We start from the raw sequence: 24,273 nt of genomic DNA, 5'->3' as shown, positions 1-24,273 counted from the left end.
AAGTATCGTAATCATTCACGGAAAACTTAGGTGGGTCGCCCCGGATGTTTATATGAGGATGGGGAACCGGTATATCGGGTGATTGGAAAGGTGGAGCTACTCGATTGTAGCTCTCACTACCACTAGTTCCCTTGGGAGCTGCAATGGGGGGTTTGATAGTGTTTAAGTTATCACCATTCATGGGTGCGGTAGCGGAGGGTAATACCGAAGTATCACCCTCTACAACCGCATCCGTGATATTAACCTCTATGGTGGGAGCCACGGGACGGGGAAGGGTCAAAAGCTCGGAAATCATTTTTCTCATGCTTTCCGTTTGAGCATCCATGTATGACTTCAACGAATTGATATCATCCATGGTGACCGTCCTAGTCTCCCCTTCCGAAGGTTCATCGTCCGGCATACTCTTAGGCGGTTAAGCCCGAAATAAGAGCCGAGGCTCTGATACCAATTGAAAGGATCGTATGCCGCACCTAGAGGGGGGGGTGAATAGGTGCTAACCAATTTTTAGTTCTTTTTCAATTTAGGCTTGACACAAAAGGTAAATTCTCTAGATATGCAACTAAGTGAATTTACCTATATGACAAGGCTAACAACTAAGCAAGACATAGCTAGGCAATATAAGAGATAGAATAGGATAGAGGTAACCGAGAGTGGAGCACGCGATGACACGGAGATGATTCCCGTAGTTCCCTTCCTTTGCAAGAAGGTACGTCTACGTTTGGAGGAGTGTGGTTGCTACGAAAGCCAAACCAACAGCCACGAAGGCTTCACTCAAATCTCCGGTGAGCAACGCCACGAAGGCCTAGCCCACTTCCACTAAGGGATTTCCTCGAGGCGGAACCGGGCCTTTACAAGGTTCTTGGGGCACACATCCACAACCGAATTGGAGGCTCCCAAATCTGTTAGAACACAACAATCAACAACAATACATCAACACAAATCAACTAGGGATCCAAAGAGGAACACTAGCAAGGGGGCCCTCAACAAAATGAGGGGGAAATGCAAATTGCTTCGGTGAAGATGTAGATCGGGGTCTTCTCCTTCGATTCTCCAAAGCACAAGGGATTTGGGTGGTTGAGGGAGGAGATCCGATGGATTTGGTGTTCTTGGTGGCTCAACAATGGTGTATGTCTTTTGGGGAGAAAGTGAGCAACCCTAGCACTTTGGAGAAGAAGCCTTTAAATAGTGGCTGCCGATTCAGCCGTTGGAGCCGTTGGAGAGCCCGGGCCGGGAGGGGAGGCCGGAGCCTCCGGCCGGTACTACCGCTCCTAGGCGACGAGCGCGGCCAACGGGAGGAGGCCACGTGGCCGGTGAGCCCGGGCGGGAGGGAGGCCGGAGCCTCCGGCCGGGGTACCGGCCGAGGTACCGCCGGGGCTCCAACCTCCCCGGCTTGTGTACCGAGCCGCCCGCCCCAACCGGTACCTTGGGCGGTACCAAGGCCGGAGCCTCCGGCCGTGGCCAGGCCGGCGGTACCGCCCAGGCCTCCGGCTCCTTCTTCTCTTTGCTTTTCTCTTCTTCTTCTTATTTCTTCCTTTCTTCTTTTCTTTCTTTTCTCTTCCGAAATCTTGCACGCTCTTCACACCTTGGGCATCTAGAGAATGTAGTACCCTACAAATCTTATAAACCGAAATGTTCATATATTATCATTGTCATCAACACCAAAACTACATATAAAATGAGATATGATCTTTCACACGCACACTACCTCTCCTTGAGCTCAGCTTCTTGAACTATTTCATATACGACTACATGAGAACAAGAAAAGAAAATTAGCAGCCCAATTGGTCATTTTGTGAACCGAAAATATCTGCATCAGCATATTTCCTAGATAGCATGTTCAAGATTACTGAACCAAGGAAGCAACTTCAAGTCCATTAAGGTACAAATCGTGCAACCTAATTGCTTCTTTTGGTCTGCCACCCAAAAGCTAACGAATTCTCCAAGAAAGCCTACCAAGAAATCCTACCACAAGGGACATAACTGTCAATGAACTGAGAGTGTTCTTTCCATGGTGTTTCAACTAATACCACTCAATTTTCTAGGTAGTGCAAGTTGTTAATGCTCTATTTCCAGGGGATTTTTGCTGCTATTAGTTCATATGCTTTAATTCATATCTTTCGTAATGGGTTCCTTACATATTCCGGCTACCTAATTAATAGGACCGGTAAAAAAGGCACCTTGCGCTTTTCAGGCCCTCGGTGACGAACTGCACGAGGACTAACCATGCTAACGTTGCTAGGTCATTGGCCTGAGGAAGGTCATGGAGATGGCACTGGTGCATACACCCACACTATACCGCGAACTACACTGGTAACACAGAAGGAAGTGCAATGGAAAACCAAGGAACGGTTAGAAACAAAAACATGTGTAAAAGATCCATTACTTTTTAAAAGCAATTCCCATATACAATAGAATGAAGTGGAAATAAGAGAACACCATAGAAAGAACAACTTGTATTCCACAGTTTTTTAAAAGAAATCACCAATCTAAACAGAAGCAAGCGGAATTAAGAAGAGAGCACCCAAATAACAATGTGTGATCAATACATTTCTTAACAACTCGCTTGCTAACGTGACTCAAGCGACAAAGAGTGTACTCTGGAAAACGTTGGCCTACAGAACAAAACAGGTGAGATGGGCAGAAGGAGCACGAGGAGATGGACACACATCACGGCACATTCCTAATTACACTATTTAATCGAAATAATGAATACAATTTAACCAACACGACCTAAATAGTCAATGTCTAACACACGACAGGAGCATAGAAACAAAAGTAAGTAAAATAGCAGGTAGAAACAAGGGCATAATACATATATACACAAGGAAAAGAAAGAAAACCTTGAGAGGAGAAGGAAGCACAGTATGGGCACCGACGACACAAGCGTCAATCCTAGCAAATCTTTGGACCTGCAGAACAGAGGAGAAACAAATGAAAATGTATAAACTCTTTGTGAATGATTTGCAATACCCTGTTATCATCAGTAATTAGAACATTGTGTAAGAAAATCACATGTCACTCTCTTAATACAGGAAAGCCAAATCTTACCCGCTGAAACTCTTGAAGAATACACCAACTGAAGCTGCATATATATAATTGTGCGCATGATTTAGCTAAATACAATAAGAACTGAAGCCGCACAACTCACTGAAGCTGCATACAGAAGAGAATCTGCTAAACAGATAAAAAACAAAGAATCAATATAGCGTACTGGTCATATTGCACATGCAAGCAGAGAGTACTGGTCATTATGCAAACCCACGAAATATGGTGAGTAAATAAAGCTTCTTAGAACCATCATGGAGATAGCTAATTATCTCAATTTATTTTATATGGCTTATTAGATCCACCCTTTCTCATCACCATGTTTTTTTTTTTAAGTTTTCAGCAGGTTGCCTTCGTCAGAAGTACCTGGGACAGAGGAAGCTCTGTTCAAGGAAGTATATTCGTGAGGACAAATAACCAAAGATCATGACCTTCTATGTTTTCCTAAGAAGGTTAACAACATATTGAGCCACAGAGTGATAACCATATTCTAATCCTAATTGGGATAATGCAATGGTAACACAAAATCTTCTCTTAGGTTGATCACTTCACCTTGATGGAGAGAACTTTTTAGCGTGCATGCTATTGTGGAAAGAAATTAATACGGCATAGTTTTCACAGGGAGTAAGGAAATATTCACATATTCCATATATGTACCAGGTATAAGGAAATGATGAAACGCTTGCAGTCTGTTCAAGGAGAGATTCCTAGCAAATATTTCGCCTGCGAAACAGATGAGAAACAAATGAAAATGTATAAGCTCTCTGTGAAACATTGTGTCAACAGTTAATACGCCACAACTAAACACAAGTAAGAAAATCGCATGTCACTCTCTTAATACAGGAAAGCCAAATCTTACCCACTGAAACTCTTGAAGAATACACCAACTGAAGCTGCATATATATAGAAACGAGTTCCACGAGACCAACTATTCCACGGTGCTTTTGTTCATTTACAAGTCTGGTCAACTCAAAGAGAAGACACATGCATCAAATAAACAGGTAGACTTTAACAGTGAAAACAAAGAATCCAACAAGACAATCATGCAAAGAACTGATAACAACGGTCTACATTTGAACGCTATTTTGATGATGCCCAGGAAAATCTGGAGGCCCCAAATAACCTCACCTCAAAAATCAGTGCATGCCATTTGGTGTGTTTGTTGGATACCATTTTAGAGAAACGACATTTTATTCATTCAAATGGCTTTTTCAAGCCTTCTTATCAGTACATAATCAGAAGCAACCTCGCACCATATTTACTGATCAAGATAGTGCAATGGGAAAGGCAGTTGAGCGGGTGTTTTTAGAATCAAAGCATGGATTGTGCACTTTTCACATTATGCAGAATGCCATCAAGCATCTACCTAACAAAAAAGAAGGATGGAGAAACCAAGGAAGAGACCCCGGAAGAAGGGGATGATGAGGAAAATGGATCATCTCTTCTCAAAGATTTCAGTGCTTGTATGTATGAGCCCAGAAACATTTGAAGAAGCTTTTAAGGTGATGAGAAGTAAAGTGAAATTTTTTGCTACAGGACACCGTTATTTTTACGGCGTTTGCCAAAACACACTGCTCGATTGTGTCTTTGATAGATACCATTACAATTTCGTGGTATATTTACCAGAACACACCATCTAGATGAAAACGGAAAGTTTTGTATTTTGTCTTCAAAACCAAAACTTTCCGTTTTCCGTTTTGCCCCGTTCTAGTCGGTTTGCGGCTACCGCCTTCCCCTCCGTTTTGGGTTCAACTTCAACCACACCCCAATCCGGTCGTCCACCGCCTCCAGCCGCCGAGGGTCTTTACCGCCGCCGCCCTCCCAATCCCAATCCCAATCCAGCCCTACCGCTGCCCCCACCGGCCACCGCCGCCTCCGATTCTTCGCTCCCACGCGCCGCGCAGGTCTCCGCGCGCGCGTTCTAGGGTTAGCCGCCCTCGACGCGCCGACCCTCCCTCCCTGGTCCCGCCGGCACCGTCCAAGGGGCCTCGACCTCGACCTCGCCAGCCCAGCCCAGCCCCATGGCGGCGACGGGGCAGGACGGCGACGACGTGGACCACTACGAGATACTCCGCCTCCCGTCGGGCGCGGAGGGCGCGGCCCTAACCGTCGAGCAGATCGAGAAGGCCTACCGCACGCAGTCGCGCCTGCGCCACCCCGACAAGCGCCCCGACGACCCCAACGCCACCGCCGACTTCCAGACCCTCGCCAGCTCCTACAAGCTCCTCCGCGACGAGCCCCTCCGCCGCCAGTTCGACGCGCGCCTCCGCGGCCGCCGCGAGGCCGCCGCCCGCGCCGCCGCCACCGGGGTCAGGCGCCGCAGGGCCGTCTCCGACCTCGAGGAGCGCGAGCGCGCCTTCGCCGCCGGCGGGGGCCCGTACGTCGACCCCGACGAGCTCGCCAGGCGCGAGGACAAGCGCAAGGCCGCCGACATCGACCGCGAGCTCAGCGAGTTGAAGGCCAGGAAGAGCTCGCGCATCTCGGGATCCGCTTCCACCTCGGTAACGTCTCGCTGTTCCTTGAATCTCCTCAATTTCATTTGTTTCTTCGTGTTGGATTGATATCATTGTACTCTAGTAGCTGCAACCTATTACTACAACTGCCTTATGGGGTGATGAATGTTGGGGAAAGAATTTCTCCTTAGATCTAAAAGGCAGATAGAGTGATGCACCTTAGCTAGCTTACTTCTGAGTTACTGCCCAAGTATGATAATTGATCAGAAGGGATAGGTTTATTGCTGAAGTGTGATAGTTGATCAGAGGGGATAGCTTACTTCTGAATCATTACTAAATCAGCGACAACTAATATGGAACGGACGGAGTACTAATTTGCGGGTTTATAACATACAAAACGGGATCAGGAGAAGTATTTCATCATCCAAAGTATCAATGTGACCTTTTCCTTTGCCGGACGCTCCAAAATACAGCGCGCAGCGCCGGCCGAAACAGCAATAACACACAACTATGCATCAACAAGATCAAACAAACTTCACAGATTCACAAATAATTGTACCATTTATTATCACAACACAAGAATACAACAAGTACATCGAATTGTTCACAACAAATACAGCAAGTTTATGGATCAACATACAACAATACAACATAGTTTTCAAACAATACAACATGGTTTTCAAACAATACAACAAGTATGCAACTATTGTTGTCCATGCCAATTCCACCATTCTTCCATGAGATCTTTTTGGAGCTCATCATGTGTTTCGTTGGAGCGAATGGAATGATACGAGGCAATGAACCGGGCAATCCTATGTGCGGACCTCCTCACTTGCACGGGAACCCCCATCAACTCATAGTGGGTATGATCCACATTTTTCCCACGATCATCCTCTATAATCATGTTATGCATGATGACACAAGCGGTCATGGTATACCAAAGGTACTCTTGGTCCCAAAATCTAGCTGGCCCCCTCACAATGGCAAATTGGGCTTGCAAAATCCCAAGTGCTCTCTCTACATCTTTCTTAGCCGCCGCTTGTGCATTGTGAAATTGGGTTTGTTTCTTACCTCGTGGTTGAATAACCGGCTTCACAAATTTTTGCCACCTTGGATAGAGGGTGGGGAAATGGAGGACACAGAGTGAATTTTCCAGCCGTTGGAGCTTCGCGCGCGTGCGAAAAGATGCCACGCGCTGCAGTCGACGCGTCACATATGGCGCCCCGGATAGTGCAAAACGCAGCGCACACCAAAAAATTTGCAGCGCCGTCGCGGATAGCGCGCCTGCTAGAGGAGCAAATTCGTCTCCACGCGCTGCATACCGGTGGTTTTTATAGCGCGGGCGCGGGATAGCGCGCGTGTTGGAGATGCTCTAACTTTGTTATTTCCTTTTAATTTAGGCACATGGAGACAAGAAGGGTGGAAGTACAGAGAACGGAGTAAAAACTGATAAGGGGAAATATTTGAAGGTTTCATGGGAAGGTGGAGCAGATTACTATACTGCTGCAAAGTTGGAGGAGATCTTTAAGCAATTCGGCAAGGTTGAAGACATTGTGATCAAGACCAAAAAATCAAGGAACAGGGGTTCAGCAATTGTTGTAATGGCTTCTAAAGAGGCAGCAGTAAGTCCCGTTTGTCCCTCTTTTTTTATCTTGGGAGATTTTTTCCACCTTAATTAGAAGTCCTGGGTTGGGATTATAGATTTCGTTTTAATCCACATAAGAGTCCAAAGGAGTACTTCAGTAAAAATGATAGATCTTGAACTGGCACAGGATAATGAGTTCGTTTTAATCTGCAGCAAGATAAGAGTCCATAGGGAATTTGACTCGATATGATAGATCTTCTAGCAAAGGATAAGGCGTTCTTTAATCTGCAGGAAAGATAAGCGTCCATAAGAAATTAATACAAACTCTGCAGTGGTGGATCCAGGATCCAAAATCTGTGATGTCAAACTTAAAAAACGTGAAGAATTTTTATTTAAAAACACTCTTATGTACACGCAAATTAAACAAGAGAAGGAGCGTACAAAATACCACACTTTGTTGCAACATATTTATTGTAGAATCCCTAAAACGGTACAAGGATTAGTCCGATAGATGGTGTAGAACTACTAGTACTCTAACAATTTGAAGAGAAGGAGAACATTACTTACGGTAAAAGGAGAACGGTGTATCGATCGGACGATCGCCAAATACGGCTGTGCCTAATTGGCGACCGCCGAGGTGGCCCCGTCAGCCTGATTGCTGGAGCTGGTGGTGCCGGCCAGCATCGTGGAATCAGGGGGACGTTACTAGTGCATCCTATGTTCGTTTGCTAGCTCAGGCAAATAATACTCATAGCACATGACAAGTAGGCTTGGCTGGTCATTTTCTAGAGATTTTAGCATTCAGCAATGGGTATGCATAGATGGGGGGCTTGGACTTGGAAAAAACCTGTGTAGTCGTTTGACTACACAGCCACTGTCTGCATGCCTATGTTTAATAATTAATCCTTAATGATATGTTGCTTGCTCTATTTATGCTTTGATATTGATATAGGAGTCTTTAAGACCTTTTTACGAAGTCCGCATGCCTATGTTTGATAAATAACTATGCACCTGTGTATGGTTCAGAACCGATGCCATTCCGAGTACAACGTCCTGTGGAACTTTAAGAAGCTGCATTATCTGTCTCAAAGTAGATTGTATATTTTAGCTATGTGGCTAACCAAATACTTGTGTTGATCTTATAACAGAAAACCGCACTTATATTTTAGCTATGTGGCTAACCAAATACTTGTGTTGATCTTATAACAGAAAACCGCACTGAAGAACCATTCTGTGTACAATGTCTTCCTGGTCCCATTAATGGTTGCTCCTGTTGAAGAATCGGGTCCAGCATTCGCTACTCCACCATCTGAACCACCGAGGGCAATCAACATTGATGGAACTGGCTTCGTTGATATGGAAGCGTCAGTATTCCGGAAACTTCAAGAGGTACTTAAATGAAGCTTGCAACATGATTTTTGTTGCCACCCGTTTGGGTTTCTTCCTTCAGTTTTCAGTGTATTAGTTGAATACATATATGCATTGTGTTATATGGAAGAAACTTACAAATGCGTTGTTCACTTTGCAGGCCCATAAGAGGAAGCAGTGTGGATAACTGGTGCTTTGCGGAACATGAGTTTGCAACTTGCAGAGTACATTTTGTTGTCACAAGTCACGCCAACTGAGGATCATTAGGAGTTCAGGACAGTTCAGATACATAGTCAGAACAAGTTTCAGGTTCCGTTGCTGATATATTGTTGTGAGTTACTCACATGCCTGTCTCAATTTGTACCCAGTTACCGCCATGTGTGCTTGTACCTCAACTCTTGTATTCTTACAGGTCTGTTTGGAGTATTTTCTATCTTAGATATTACAGGTAGTTTTGTTTAGAAGTGAAAAGAAAATGAAGCCCTCACAATCATGCATTTTCGACCGCACACTTCTTATTCACGGTAGATGCCTATTTTGGTTGGTTCTTTGGATGGTGAAATACGGTTTCAGTCCACATCTCGTGGCGCAACACGTGAATAATATACCACGCAGAAAAAACATATCTGAAGTGTTTCTAAATTCTTAAATCTTATTTGGTTAGGTGAGATTTAAGGTGGATTGGAGGGGATTAAGGGTATTAAATCCCTTGCGAGTTAAAATTTGACTACTTTAATGGTTGCACGCGTGGATGTAGATTTGCATTGTGGTTCAAATTTAAATTATAGGAGAACCTTTGTCAGTATTTATAGGTCTATGTTTCGTCATCTATGTTTATCTGCCTTCAGAAGAGTACAACCTAACTTCGAAGATTTATTAGTATTTTTTAGACTTGGAGTCAGCAAATATATCTCTATCATGTATTATTCGTTACTATGAATATATATATATATATATGTGATATTGATTGTCAAAAAATATTTTTCTCCAATAAATTTCAATACTCTCCAACCTACTTTGTGTGGGTATTAACCGAACTGTAACCGAACTGAAGATGCCATACACTTGGCAATCAATACTCCCTCCCCCTCAGGAAGATTATTCGAGATTTGTCACAATTTAATTTTAATAAATTTTAAACAACCTTCATCGGACGAAGGTACTATGTGATTCCAGATTAAGTCGAAAAGAGATGCGATGCAGTTGGCAGCCGTTGTGACGAAGTTTTCATCTTAACTGTTATCTGATGAAGTAGGAAGATGTAATATTCAGACGGAGCAGCAACAGACGCCGTTGGAACTTGGAACAGAGCAAATCCTGGCGACACGTCACCCTTGTCTTGTCCCCTTCCTTCCCTCCCTTTTGGTTTGGCTCCGCTCGTCTCGGATAAAACCCAATATCCCCCGCCTCGCCCCGCTTCCGCCCGCCCCACCATGGCCACGCCGCTGCTCCTCGCCTCCCGCGCCGCCCACGCCACCGCCTACGCCTCGCAGCACCTCACCGCCTCCACCTCCAAGGAGCCCCCGCCGCGGGTGCGGCCCAAGCGCGCCGGCCCCGGCCCCGGCAGCACCACCAAGTCCCTCGTCCTCTCCCACGCCGCCGCCGGCCGCCTGGACGACGCTCTCGACACCCTCGAATCCTCCGGAAGCCAGGACGCGTTCCTCCACAACGTCCTGATCCGGGCCTTCGCCGACGCGGGCCTCCCGGCGGGCGCGCTGGCAGCCTACCGCGCCATGCTCTCCGCCGGCGCGCGCCCCGACCGCTTCACCTTCCCCGTCGTCCTCAAGTGCTGCGCGCGCCTGGGAGACCTCGAGCACGGCCGCGCCGCGCACTCGGCGGCGATCAGGCTCGGCGCGGCGGGCGCCGACCTGTACACGGGCAACTCCCTCCTCGCCTTCTACGCCAGGCTCGGCATGGTGGGCGACGCCGAGAGGGTGTTCGACGGAATGCGGGTCCGGGACCTCGTCACCTGGAACTCCATGGTGGACGGGTACGTGTCCAACGGGCTCGGCGCGCTCGCGCTGGACTGCTTCCGCGAGATGCCCGACGCGCTGCAGCATGACGGCGTCGGGATCATCGCCGCCCTCGCCGCCTGCTGCCTCGAATCAGCACTGACGCAAGGGCGGGAGGTCCACGCCTACGCGATCAGGCACGGGCTGCTGGAGCGCGACGTCAAGGTCGGCACCTCGCTCCTCGACATGTACTGCAAGTGCGGCGCCGTCGCGTGCGCCGAGAGCATGTTCGCGTCCATGCCGTCGCGGACCGTGGTGACCTGGAACTGCATGATAGGCGGGTACGCGCTGAACGGGCATCCCGGCGAGGCGTTCGATTGCTTCGTGCGAATGAAGGCGGAGGGGCACCAGGTGGAGGTGGTCACCGCTATCAACCTGCTCGCTGCCTGTGCTCAGACTGACAACCCGCTCTACGGAAGGAGCGTTCACGGTTTCGTCACCAGAAGGCAGTTCCTTCCTCACGTGGTGCTCGAGACTGCGCTTCTCGAGATGTACAGCAAGGTTGGCAGAGTGAAATCGTCTGAAGCGGTGTTTGGTCGGATGGCGAACAAAACTCTGGTGTCGTGGAACAATATGATCGCTGCCTACATGTACAAGGAGATGTACAGGGAGGCGATCGCGTTGTTCCTGGACCTGCTGAACCAGCCTCTCCATCCTGATTATTTCACCATGTCGGCAGTGGTACCTGCATTCGTTCTGCTGGGGTTACTGAGGCAATGCAGGCAGATGCACAGCTACATTATCAGGCTAGGTTACGGGGAGAGCACTCTCATTATGAACGCTGTTATGCATATGTATGCCAGGTGTGGTGACGTAGTGTCCTCAAGGGAGATATTTGACAAAATGGCAGACAAGGATGTCATCTCGTGGAACACGATGATCATGGGCTATGCGATTCATGGTCAGGGGAGGACTGCATTGGAGATGTTCTCTGAGATGAAATGTAATGGACTGCCACCAAATGAGAGTACCTTCGTGTCTGTGTTGACTGCTTGCAGTGTCTCAGGCTTGGCAGATGAAGGCTGGACGCAGTTCAATTCGATGCAACGTGAGTATGGTATGGTACCACAGATTGAGCACTACGGATGCATGGCAGATCTTCTGGGTCGGGCAGGTGATCTTAGAGAGTTGCTGAAATTCATTGAAGGAATGCCAATTGCCCCAACATTCAGGATTTGGGGCTCCCTTCTGACTGCAAGCAGGAACAGGAATGATATAGATTTAGCAGAATATGCAGCAGAGAGGATATTCCAGCTAGAGCTAGAGCATGACAACACGGGTTGCTATGTTCTTCTTTCTTCCATGTACGCTGATGCTGGGAGATGGAGGGATGTGGAGAGGATAAAATCACTGATGACCCAGAAGGGGTTGCAAAGGACGGATGCGAGAAGCATAGTCGAGCTTCATGGCGTCACCTGCAGTTTTGTCAATGGAGACATGACACACCCTCAGAGCAAGACGATTCATGAAGTATCTGACGTTTTGTCGAGAAAGATCGGTGAAACGGATGACCCAAGAAATCATTGTGATCCTATCTCGTTGACCTCAAGGAGAACGACAGTTCCTAACAAGCATAGTGTCAGGCTGGCGGTCGTCTTCGGTCTGATATCATCCGAGGCCGGAACCCCAGTTCTTGTCAAGAAGAACGTGCGGATATGCAACGACTGCCATCATGCGCTCAAGTTGATATCGAAATATTCAGGACGGAGGATTGTTGTTGGCGACACGAATATCTATCACGAATTTTCAGATGGCTCTTGCTGCTGTGGTGACTATTGGTGAATGTTGATGACAAGCTTGGATGCGTTTCAGCAAAAGCAAGACAAGGCCAGGATGCAGATATTCTGTCATGACAAAGCGCAACTGCATGTCCCAGATTCAGACCTCACACAGCTTCTGAATTCTGATGCCGTGCTACTACAGCACCGGTACAAATCTTCAGAGAAGATACACGAGAGATGAATTCGCATGTAGTCATCTCTTCCACTCGAAGAACAATTTTGAGGGAATGCTGCTGGTGCCGGAGATCGCACATTGGACGGGAAGAAGATTCACCTTTTTGTACTAATTGACATTGTCGCATTGACATGATGTACAAAGTCTGTTCTTTTCAACTGAAATTTTTGGAGTTACAGGTAATTCAGTGTATAGTTGTATAACATACATCATACATGGATCAATCAAATGCAAAATGAAAATTGGTTTCCAGTCACGTTTCTTGGCAAATGCAGAGCTAGGAATGGCAAGAGCTGTTTCGTAAGTAAGGCCAGAGATTTACTGATTTCCTCTCGCGATATACAGACCTTCTCACAGTTGTAACTTACAACAAAATTAACTAAGACAAACATCAGCAGCAACAGCAGCAGAAGAGAAATTGTTTGGGGATCTTGGAGCTGCATCTATGCCCCGCCGCGGCGCTTTGCCTCCTCGGCCTGGACCATGCGGCGAGAGGCCTCGGCGACGCGCTCCAGGGCCTGGTCGACGGCGTCGCGGCCGCCGATGAGGAGCCGCGCCACCACCTCCGGGTCGCGCTCGCCGCGGGCCTCCTCGAACTCGCGCCGCGCGTTGGCGCGCAGGGACTCGCGCCACGGCACCCCGCGCTCGTCGGGCCACTCGAAGAGGCGCGACGCGCGGAGGATGTCCCGGTACAGCCCGAGCGCCTCCCGCCGCGAGCTCGTCAGCCGCCGGCGCGCCTGGGCCTCCAGCGCGTCGTCGTCGAGGAGGGAGGAGGAGGAGGGGGGCTTCTTGGAGAGGTGGCGGTCGAGCAGCTCGTCGATGGTGTCGGGCCCCTCGTGGATGGATCGGAGCTGCTGCGGCGGGGCCGGCCTCGTGGCGGCGAGGGCGCGGCGGAGGGAGGCGCTGCGGGCGCGTGTGGCCGCGGCCATGGTTCTGTGTCGCGGTGTGGTTGGGTCGGGTTCGAGCTCGATCTGGTACTGCCGTACTGGGTCACTGGGTTGTGAATTGGTTTGGTTCCGACCGACCGAGCGTGTAGCAGTGCAGTAGAAAACTCAAGATGCTGCCCCTGGCCTGAGTAATAAGAGCATCTCCACTCGTTTGCCCTTCTCACACCGAAATTTGGGGAAATTTACGCCCGGATTAGACGTAAATTTGGCGTGGGGAGGAGTAGTTTCCCAGCCGCGATCTCAGGCGAAGACGGCGATCTAAATTTGAAAAACGGAAACTTGACAAACTACGGCATAAAACGGTCGAATTTAGACTAAATTTAATGATATTTACTATATAGAGGCGAAATTCATACATAGAGACCGAATTCGACTATATTTCGAATTCAGCTAGGGAAATACAACTGTAAATATAAAAACACGGCGCTCTACATGCCGAAATGGCGGTAGAACACCGTGTAGTCGCCGCCATCGTCGTCGGAGCCGTCGTCGTCGAACTGCGGCGGCGCCGAAGCCGCCTGGGCTGCCGCCTTGGCCGGCGTCTCCCCACCGGCCACTGGTACGAGGCGGGGACGGCGATGGCTTGTACAGGTCGTCGTCGGAGGCTTCGAGGTCGACGACGGGGACGGCGGCGCCGGATGGAGGAGTCGCAGGCCGCCGGTAGCGAGCGACGTCCTGGAGGAGCCTCGCCTGCCGCTCCGCCTCCTTCTCCCACTGCTCCCTCGACCAGGCGCAGGCCTGGTCGAGCGGCATGGCGTTCTCAGCGGGGACGAGGTCCTGGAGGGACCTCGCGATGACGGCCTCGGGGATGGCGGCGTCCTTGGCGCTTTCGGCCTCCTCCACCTTTACCTTCGCCGGCTTGCGCTTCCGCTCGCCGGAGGTGTTGAAGGAGATATGCCCAAGAGGCAATAATAAAAGTGGTTATTATATATCTTTATGTTTATGATAAATGTTTATATACCATGCTATAATTGTATTAACCGAAACATTGATACATGTGTGATATGTAAACAACAAAGAGTCCCTAGTATGCCTCTTAACTAGCTTGTTGATTAATGGATGATTAGTTTCATAATCATGAACATTGGATGTTATTAATAACAAGGTTATATCATTGTATGAATGATATAATGGACACACCCAATTAAGCATAGCATAAGATCACGTCATTAAGTTATTTGCTATAAGCTTTCGATACATAGTTACCTAGTCCTTATGACCATGAGATCATATAAATCATTTATACCGGAAAGTTACTTTGATTACATCAAACGTCACTGCGTAAATGGGTGGTTATAAAGGTGGGATTAAGTATCCGGAAAGTATGAGTTGAGGCATATGGATCAACAGTGGGATTTGTCCATCCCGATGACGGATAGATATACTCCGGGCCCTCTCGGTGGAATGTCGTCTAATGTCTTGCAAGCATATGAATAAGTTCATAAGAGACCACATACCACGGTACGAGTAAAGAGTACTTGTCAGGAGACGAGGTTGAACAAGGTATAGAGTGATACCGATGATCAAACCTCGGACAAGTAAAATATCGCGTGACAAAGGGATTTGGTATCGTATGTGAATGGTTCATTCGATCACTAAAGTCATCGTTGAATATGTGGGAGCCATTATGGATCTCCAGATCCCGCTATTGGTTATTGGTCGGAGTGAGTACTCAACCATGTCCGCAGAGTTCGCGAACCGTAGGGTGACACACTTAAGGTTGGATGTTGAAATGGTAGAACTTGAATATGGAATGGAGTTCGAATATTTGTTCGGAGTCCCGGATGAGATCCCGGACATCACGAGGAGTTCCGGAATGGTCCGGAGAATAAGATTCATATATAGGAAGTCATTTTATAAGATTTAAAATGATCCGAAAGGTTCTATGGAAGGTTCTAGAAGGTTCTAGAAAAGTCCGGAAGAAACCACTTTGGAAGGCGGAGTCCCAAAGGGACTCCACCACCATGGCCGGCCAACCCTAAGGGGGAGGAGTCCCAAGTGGACTCCCCTAAGGGGGCCGGCCACCCCCTCCCAAGGAAGGGTGGGAATCCCACCTCTAGTGGGAGTCCTAGCTTGGTAGGTTTCATGTGATATGGAAGGTTTTGGTTTGGGGTCTTATTCGAAGACTTGTAGACCAACTCTTGGGTGTTCCACCTATATAATGAGGGCCAAGGGGAGGGGCCGGCCACCCCAACAACACAAGGTGGCCGCACCACCTAGATGGCCGGCGCCCCCCTCTCCCCAAACCCTAGCCACCCCACTACTCCTTCTTCCCCACACGCTTAGCGAAGCTCCGCCGGGATTCTCCACCACCACCGACACCACGCCGTCGTGCTGTCGGATTCAAGAGGAGTTACTACTTCCGCTGCCCGCTGGAACGGGGAGGTGGACGTCGTCTTCATCAACAACCGAACGTGTGACCGAGTACGGAGGTGCTGCCCGTTCGTGGCGCCGTGATCAAGATCTTCTACGCGCTTTTGCAAGCGGCAAGTGAACGTCTACCGCAGCAATAAGAGCCTCATCTTGTAGGCTTTGGAATCTCTTCAAGGGTGAGACTCGATAATCCCCTCGTTGCTACCGTCTTCTAGATTGCATCTTGGCTTGGATTGCGTGTTCGCGGTAGGAATTTTTTTGTTTTCTATGCAACGAATCCCTACAGTGGTATCAGAGCCGTGTCTATGCATAGATGGTTGCACGAGTAGAACACAATGGTTTTGTGGGCGTTGATACTCTTGTTATCTTTAGTTTGAGTACTTTGCATCTTTGTGGCATAGTGGGATGAAGCGGCTCGGACTAACTTTACATGACCACGTTCATGAGACTTGTTCCTCGTTCGACATGCAACTTGTATTGCATAAGAGGCTTTGCGGGTGTCTGTCTCTCCTACTATAGTGAAGATTCAATTTACTCTTCTATTGACAACATTAGTATCAACGTTGTGGTTCATATTCGTAGGTAGATTAGATCTCTCTCGAAAACCCTAAACCACGTAAAATATGCAAACCAAATTAGAGACGTCTAACTTATTTTTGCAGGGTTTGGTGATGTGATATGGCCATAATGTGATGATGAATATGTATGAGATGATCATTATTGTATTGTGGCAACCGGCAGGAGCCTTATGGTTGTCTTTAAATTTCATGTTGAGTAGTATTTCAAAGTAGTTGTAATAGTTGCTACATGGAGGACAATCATGAAGACGGCGCAATTGACCTTGACGCTACGCCGACGATGATGGAGATCATGCCCGAAGATGATGGAGATCATGTCCGTGCTTTGGAGATGAAGATCAAAGGCGCAAAGACAAAAGGGCCATATCATATCACATATGAACTGCATATGATGTTAATCCTTTTATGCATCTTATTTTGCTTAGATCGCGACGGTAGCATTATAAGATGATCCCTCACTAAAATCTCAAGATAATAAAGTGTTCATCCTTAGTAGCACCGTTGCCAAGACTTGTCGTTTCGAAGCATCTCGTGATGATCGGGTGTGATAGAATCAACAAGTGCATACAACGGGTGCAAGACAGTTTTGCACATGCGGATACTAAGGTGGCTTTGACGAGCCTAGCATGTACAGACATGGTCTCGGAACACGTGATACCGAAAGGTAGAGCATGAATCATATGGTTGATATGATGAACACTTTGAGTGTTCGCCATTGAAATCACACCTTGTCTCGTGATGATCGGACTTAGGTGCGGTGGATTTGGTTCGTGTGATCACTAAGACAATGCGAGGGATATTGTTTTGAGTGGGAGTTCACCTAGATTTTTAATTATGTTGAATTAAAATTTGAACTCAATTTGTCATAAACTTAGTCTAAACTTTTGCAAATATATGTTGTAGAGATGGCGTCCCCAATCAATTTTAACCAGTTCCTAGAGAAAGAAAAGCTTAAGAGCAACGGTAGCAACTTCACCGATCTGGTTCCGTCATGTGAGGATCTTCCTCTCTGGCGGAAATCTGCAATTTGTGCTTGATGCACCGCTAGGTGACCCTCCTGCAGAAACTGAAACCGATGAAGTAAAGAATGTTTACGCGACTCGGAAAACTCGGTACTCTCAAGTACAGTGTGCCATCCTATGCAGTCTGGAATCCGATCTTCAAAAACGTTTTGAGCACCACGATCCTCATGAGTTGATCAATGAGCTGAAAGCTATACTTGAGACTCATGCGGCCGTGGAATGCTATGAAGCATCGAAACACTTTTTCAGCTGTATGATGGAAGAGGGCAGCTCCGTTAGTGAGCACATGCTGGTTATGACCGGGCATGCGAAGAAACTCAGTGACTTGGGAATAGTGATTCCTAACAGACTGGGGATTAATCGTGTCCTTCAATCACTGCCACCAAGTTACAAGAACTTTGTGATGAACTACAATATGCAGAACATGAACAAGGAGTTACCCGAACTCTTTGGCATGCTAAAAGCTGCTGAGATTGAGATCAAGAAAGAGCACCAAGTGTTGATGGTCAACAAGAGCACCAGCTTTCAAGAAACGAGGCAAGTCTAAGGGAAAATTCAAGAAGGGTGGCAAGAAAGCTGCCACGCCTCCTGTGAAACCTAAGAACGGCCCTAAGCCCGATGCTCGAGTGCTATTACGCAAGGAGAAGGGACACCGGAAGCGTAATTGCTCCAAGTATCCGGCTGATCCGAAGAGCGGCCTTGTCAAGAAGAAGAAAGAAGGTATATCCGATATACATGTTATAGATGTTTATCTCACCGGTTCTCGTTCTAGTACCCGGGTATTTGATACTCGGTTCGGTTGCTCATATTTGTAACTCGAAACGGAACTAAAGAATAAATGAAGACTACTGAAAGATGAAGTGACGATGCGCGTTGGAAACGGATCTAAAGTCGATGTGATCGCTGTCGGCACACTTCCTCTACATCTACCTTCGGGATTAGTTTTAAGCCTAAATAATTGTTATTTTGTACCCGCGTTGAGCATGAACATTGAAATACGCCTACCGCTCTTTTGAATTGAGGTGCGTCTAACTTATTAGGTGTTTTGGCTATGACCTACTGGAACTCTCCTTTGGATTTGATCTCTTTCGAGTGGCTCGTGAGCTTGTTTCTTTTCGAACAAAGAAAATAGGAAAGTATCCACCTATTTCATCTTGGAGCAGAGTCCCTTTTTCCTTCCGGTCCCGGTAAGGGATGATTAACTTCTCATGGTGGTTTTGAGCTCGGCTTAAACACCATAGGAACGAAGTATAGGTAACCAACCCGTCGAACCGGTCTTCGCCGAAAGCTTTCCATTGAGTCTTAAACCCCGCAGTTGGATCCCTTGGTATCTGGATCTTGTTTAATGCAAGACGGTTATTCATTCAAGTCTGAGAATAATGGTTGTTCTATTTTTATGAATAATATCTTTTATGGTCGAGCACCTGAAAAGAATGGCTTATTTCTGTTAGATCTCGATAGTAGTGATACGCATATACATAACATTGATGCTAAGCGAATTAAATTGAATGATAATTCTATTTATATGTGGCACTATCGTCTTGGTCATATTGGAGTGAAACGCACGAAGAAACTCCATACCGATGGATTACTTGAATCACTTGACTTTGAGTCACTTGATAGATGCGAAGCATGTCTAATGGGAAAAATGACTAAGACTCCATTTTCTGGTATGATGGAGCGAGCTACCGACTTATTGGAAATCATACATACCGATGTGTGCGGACCAATGAGCGTAGCATCGCTGCGGTGGTTATCGTTATGTTCTAACCTTCACAGATGATCTGAGTAGATATGGGTATATCTATTTCATGAAACATAAATCCGAAACTTTCGAGAAGTTTAAGGAATTCTAAAGTGAAGTAGAAAATCAACGTAACAAGAAGATCAAATTTCTACGATCTGATTGTGGAGGTGAATATCTGAGTTATGAGTTTGGCATGCATTTAAAGAAATGCGGAATACTTTCACAATTGACACCGCCGGGAACACCACAACGAAACGGTGTGTCCGAACGTCGTAATCGAACTCTCTTAGATATGGTTCGTTCTATGATGTCTCTTACTGATTTGCCATTATCATTTTGGAATTATGCATTAGAGACAGCCGCATTCACTTTAAATAGAGCACCATCAAAATCCGTAGAAACGACACCGTATGAATTATGGTTTAATAAGAAACCTAAGTCGTCGTTCCTTAAAGTTTGGGGTTGCGAAGCCTATGTAAAGAAGTTACAACCGGACAAGCTAGAACCCAAAGCGGAGAAATGCGTCTTCATAGGATACCCTAAGGAAACTATAGGGTACACTTTCTATCACAGATCCGAAGGCAAAATCTTTGTTGCTATGAACGGAACCTTTCTTGAGAAAGAATTTCTCACTAAAGAAGTGACTGGAAGAAAAGTAGAACTCGATGAGATTGATGAATCTTTACTCGTTGATCAGAGTAGCGCAGTACCGGAAACTGTTCCTGTGCCGCCTACACCGGTAACAGAGGAAGCTAATGATAATGATCATGAAACTTCGAACGAGGAAACTACTGAACCTCGCAGATCGACAAGGGAACGTGCCACTCCTGATTGGTATGATCCTTGTCTAAATGTCATGATTGTGGACAACAATGATGAGGACCCTGCGACGTATGAAGAAGCGATGATGAGCCCGAGATTCCAACAAATGGCAAGAAGCCATGAAATCCGAAATGGGATCCATGTATGATAACAAAGTATGGACTTTGGTAGACTTACCCGATAGCCGCAAGGTTGTCGAGAATAAATGGATCTTCAAGAAAAAAACAGATGCCGATGGTAATATTACTCGTCTATAAAGCTCGACTTGTCGCAAAGGGTTTCCGACAAATTCAAGGAGTTGACTACGATGAGACTTTCTCACCTGTAGCGAAGCTAAAATCTGTGAGGATTTTGTTAGCAATAGCTGCATTTTTCGATTATGAGATTTGGCGTATGGATGTCAAAACGGCGTTCCTTAATGGAGACATTGAGGAAGAGTTGTATATGGTACAACCCAAAGGTTTTGTCGATCCTAAAAATGCCGACAAAGTATGCAAACTTCAGCATTCAATCTATGGACCGAAGCAAGCATCAAGAAGTTGGAACCGACGCTTTGATAAGGTGATCAAAGACTTCGGGTTTATACAAGTGTCATGGAGAGGCCTCGTATTTACAAGAAAGTGAGTGGGAGCTCAGTAGCATTCCCGATATTATATGTAGATGACATATTATTGATTGGGAATGATATAGAACTATTAAGCAAAGTGTAAAAGGTTATTTGAATAATAGTTTTTCAATGAAAGACCTTGGTGAAGCATCGTATATATTAGGCATCAAGATTTATAGAGATAGATCAAGACGCCTAATAGGGCTATCACAGAGTACATACCTGGACAAGATTCTAAAGAAGTTTAGAATGGACGAAAGTAAGAAAGGGTTCTTACCTATGTTACTGTGCAAGGTCTTGAGTAAGACTCAAGGACCGGCTACGGCAGAAGAAAGAGAAAGGATGAGTAATATCCCCTATGCCTTGGCAGTAGGATCTATCATGTATGCCATGCTATGTACTAGACCGGATATAGCATATGATGTTAGTTTGACTAGCAGATATCAAAGTGATCCAGGAATGGAACACTGGACAGCGGTCAAGAATATCCCGAAGTACTTAAAAAGAACTAAGGATATGTTTCTTTGTTATGGAGGTGACCAAGAGCTCGTTGTAAGCGGTTACACCGATGCAAGTTGGAACACTGATCCTGATGACTCTAAGTCACGTCCGGGTACGTGTTTATATTGAATGGTGCTGCAAGTAAGCCGGGCAAGCTCGAGCAAGTGCACGGTGGCGAAGTCTTCAACGGAATCGAGTACATAGCGGCTTCGCAGGCTTCATCGAAGCGGTATGGATGAAGAGGTTCATTGTAGAGCTCGGTGTGGTTCCTAGTGCATTGGACCCACTAGTCATTTACCGTGACAACATGGGTGCCATCGCCAATGCACAAGAACCAAGGTCACACAAGAGGTCGAAGCATATCAAGCTGCGTTATCACTCGATTCACGAGTACATCGAAGATGGAGAAGTAAAGATTTGCAAAGTACACACTGATCTGAATGTAGCAGATCCGTTGACTAAAGCTCTCCCTAGGGCAAAGCATGACCAACACCAGAATGCCATGGGTGTTAGGTACATTACAATGTAGATTATTGACTCTAGTGCAAGTGGGAGACTGAAGGAGATATGCCCAAGAGGCAATAATAAAAGTGGTTATTATATATATTTATGTTTATGATAAATATTTATATACCATGCTATAATTGTATTAACCGAAACATTGATACATGTGTGATATGTAAACAACAAAGAGTCCCTAGTATGCCTCTTAACTAGCTTGTTGATTAATGGATGATTAGTTTCATAATCATGAACATTGGATGTTATTAATAACAAGGTTATATCATTGTATGAATGATATAATGGACACACCCAATTAAGCATAGCATAAGATCACGTCATTAAGTTATTTGCTATAAGCTTTCGATACATAGTTACCTAGTCCTTATGACCATGAGATCATATAAATCATTTATACCGGAAAGTTACTTTGATTACATCAAACGTCACTGCGTAAATGGGTGGTTATAAAGGTGGGATTAAGTATCCGAAAGTATGAGTTGAGGCATATGGATCAACAAGTGGGATTTGTCCATCCCGATGACGGATAGATATACTCCGGGCCCTCTCGGTGGAATGTCGTCTAATGTCTTGCAAGCATATGAATAAGTTCATAAGAGACCACATACCACGGTACGAGTAAAGAGTACTTGTCGAGAGACGAGGTTGAACAAGGTATAGAGTGATACCGATGATCAAACCTCGGACAAGTAAAATATCGCGTGACAAAGGGATTTGGTATCGTATGTGAATGGTTCATTCGATCACTAAAGTCATCGTTGAATATGTGGGAGCCATTATGGATATCCAGATCCCGCTATTGGTTATTGGTCGGAGTGAGTACTCAACCATGTCCGCATAGTTCGCGAACCGTAGGGTGACACACTTAAGGTTGGATGTTGAAATGGTAGAACTTGAATATGGAATGGAGTTCGAATATTTGTTCGGAGTCCCGGATGAGATCCCGGACATCACGAGGAGTTCCGGAATGGTCCGGAGAATAAGATTCATATATAGGAAGTCATTTTATAAGATTTAAAATGATCCGAAAGGTTCTATGGAAGGTTCTAGAAGGTTCTAGAAAAGTCCGGAAGAAACCACTTTGGAAGGCGGAGTCCCAAAGGGACTCCACCACCATGGCCGGCCAACCCTAAGGGGGAAGGAGTCCCAAGTGGACTCCCCTAAGGGGGCCGGCCACCCCCTCCCAAGGAAGGGTGGGAATCCCACCTCTAGTGGAAGTCCTAGCTTGGGTAGGTTTCTTGTGATATGGAAGGTTTTGGTTTGGGGTCTTATTCGAAGACTTGTAGACCAACTCTTGGGTGTTCCACCTATATAATGAGGGCCAAGGGGAGGGGGCCGGCCACCCCAACAACACAAGGTGGCCGCACCACCTAGATGGCCGACGCCCCCCTCTCCCCAAACCCTAGCCACCCCACTACTCCTTCTTCCCCGCACGCTTAACGAAGCTCCGCCGGGATTCTCCACCACCACCGACACCACGCCGTCGTGCTGTCGGATTCAAGAGGAGCTACTACTTCCGCTGCCCGCTGGAACGGGGAGGTGTACGTCGTCTTCATCAACAACCGAACGTGTGACCGAGTACGGAGGTGCTGCCCGTTCGTGGCGCCGTGATCAAGATCTTCTACGCGCTTTTGCAAGCGGCAAGTGAACGTCTACCGCAGCAACAAGAGCCTCTGAAAGTATAGAGATGGTAAACCTAGAGGGGGGGTGAATAGGTTTCTACAAATTTTAATTCTTTCTTTGCAATATTAGGCTTTGCGGAATATAAAGATGAGCCTAATGCAAACTAGGTGAAGCAACCTATATGAGGATATAACTAACTCGAGCACGAAGGCTCTCACAGGCAGTTAAATCACAAGTAAGGAGTTCGGTTAGAGATAACCGATAGCACGCGGAGACGAGGATGTATTCCCGTGTTCCCTTGCTTTGCAACAAGGTACGTCACGTTTGGAGGAGTGGAGGTCCCACGAAGGATTCCCCGCGCCACGAAGGCTCACCCTATTCTCCGGAGCCTATCCCACGAAGGAATAGCTCACTCACTTGTGGTAGACTTTGAGGTAGCCTCCAAACCTTCACAATCTTGCCCGGAGCAAATCCACAGCCCGGATGCTTCCGGACTCCTCTTGCCTACCTAGGGTTTCCAAGGAACCCTAGGAAGCAAGCTTCTCAATGAATACAAGGGGGAATGAGATTTGGCTTGGTAGAACGGTAGATCGGGTCCTCCTCTAATGATTCCCGGAGGGATTTGAGTTTGGGTGGAGGAGGAGGGAGATCTGAGGCTTTTGGTGTTTCTAGCAATGGAGTATGAGAGAGAGAGCTCAAGAACAGCTTGTAGTGTAGTGCCTAACTGTCTAGAGGTAGGAGAAGGGCTATTTATAGTGTTCTTCGAAATATGGCCGTTTGCCACTTGCCACCTCAGCTTTTCCTCGACAAATCCGGTTGACCGGGCCACAGACCGGACAGCCCGGCGGAGAGGCCGGCTCGACCGGGCCGGTGACCGGACGCCTTTTGCTGGTCCCGGAGCTCCTCCGGTTGGCGGCCGGTTGGCTCTCGGCTGCCGCCTCGTGGACCGGACGGAGCACCGGACACGCCGGTGGAGAGCCCGGCTGACCGGCGCAAACCGGACCTGCCGGCTCCTCCTTTGGAGCCCGGTTGCCGCCCGGTGGACCGGACGGAGCACCGGACAGGCCGGTTGCTGGCCCGGTTGGACCGGGCAGGTGACCGGATTTCTCCTG

General features: G+C 47.1%; 3 protein-coding genes across 3 annotated transcripts; 2 read left to right on the top strand and 1 right to left on the bottom strand.

Moving 5' to 3' along the window:
* The first annotated feature begins 5,066 nt into the window (after nucleotides 1-5,066).
* Nucleotides 5,067-9,093, top strand: LOC124695475 (pre-mRNA-splicing factor cwf23-like). The gene is made up of 4 exons (XM_047228315.1): nucleotides 5,067-5,546; nucleotides 6,899-7,120; nucleotides 8,293-8,472; nucleotides 8,612-9,093. Exons 1-4 carry the CDS (start codon nucleotides 5,067-5,069, stop codon nucleotides 8,636-8,638), a joined length of 909 nt encoding a protein of 302 aa, XP_047084271.1. The 3' UTR covers nucleotides 8,639-9,093.
* Nucleotides 9,094-9,884: 791 nt separating this feature from the next.
* LOC124701390 (pentatricopeptide repeat-containing protein At4g35130, chloroplastic-like) lies at nucleotides 9,885-12,671 on the top strand. Its single transcript, XM_047233440.1, has one exon. The coding sequence runs from the start codon at nucleotides 9,885-9,887 to the stop codon at nucleotides 12,243-12,245; it is 2,361 nt and encodes a 786-aa protein (XP_047089396.1). The 3' UTR covers nucleotides 12,246-12,671.
* On the bottom strand, nucleotides 12,557-13,348 carry LOC124701391. Its single transcript, XM_047233441.1, has one exon. The coding sequence runs from the start codon at nucleotides 13,346-13,348 to the stop codon at nucleotides 12,863-12,865; it is 486 nt and encodes a 161-aa protein (XP_047089397.1). The 3' UTR covers nucleotides 12,557-12,862.
* Nucleotides 13,349-24,273: the final 10,925 nt, after the last annotated feature.

Source organism: Lolium rigidum, chromosome 3, assembly GCF_022539505.1.
Source record: "Lolium rigidum isolate FL_2022 chromosome 3, APGP_CSIRO_Lrig_0.1, whole genome shotgun sequence".
Lineage (NCBI taxonomy): Eukaryota > Viridiplantae > Streptophyta > Magnoliopsida > Poales > Poaceae > Lolium > Lolium rigidum.
Note: the sequence above shows the minus strand (reverse complement) of the source record. Positions and strands in the feature narration are given on the sequence as shown.

Excerpts from the sequence above, each read along its gene's own strand:
- LOC124695475 (XM_047228315.1), top strand. The coding sequence starts at position 5,067 with ATGGCGGCGACGGGGCAGGACGGCGACGACGTGGACCACTACGAGATA. Across the intron at positions 7,121-8,292 it reads TGGCTTCTAAAGAGGCAGCA|AAAACCGCACTGAAGAACCA; the intron begins GTAAGTCCCGTT and ends ATCTTATAACAG. Across the intron at positions 8,473-8,611 it reads TATTCCGGAAACTTCAAGAG|GCCCATAAGAGGAAGCAGTG; the intron begins GTACTTAAATGA and ends TTCACTTTGCAG.
- LOC124701390 (XM_047233440.1), top strand. The coding sequence starts at position 9,885 with ATGGCCACGCCGCTGCTCCTCGCCTCCCGCGCCGCCCACGCCACCGCC.
- LOC124701391 (XM_047233441.1), bottom strand. The coding sequence starts at position 13,348 with ATGGCCGCGGCCACACGCGCCCGCAGCGCCTCCCTCCGCCGCGCCCTC.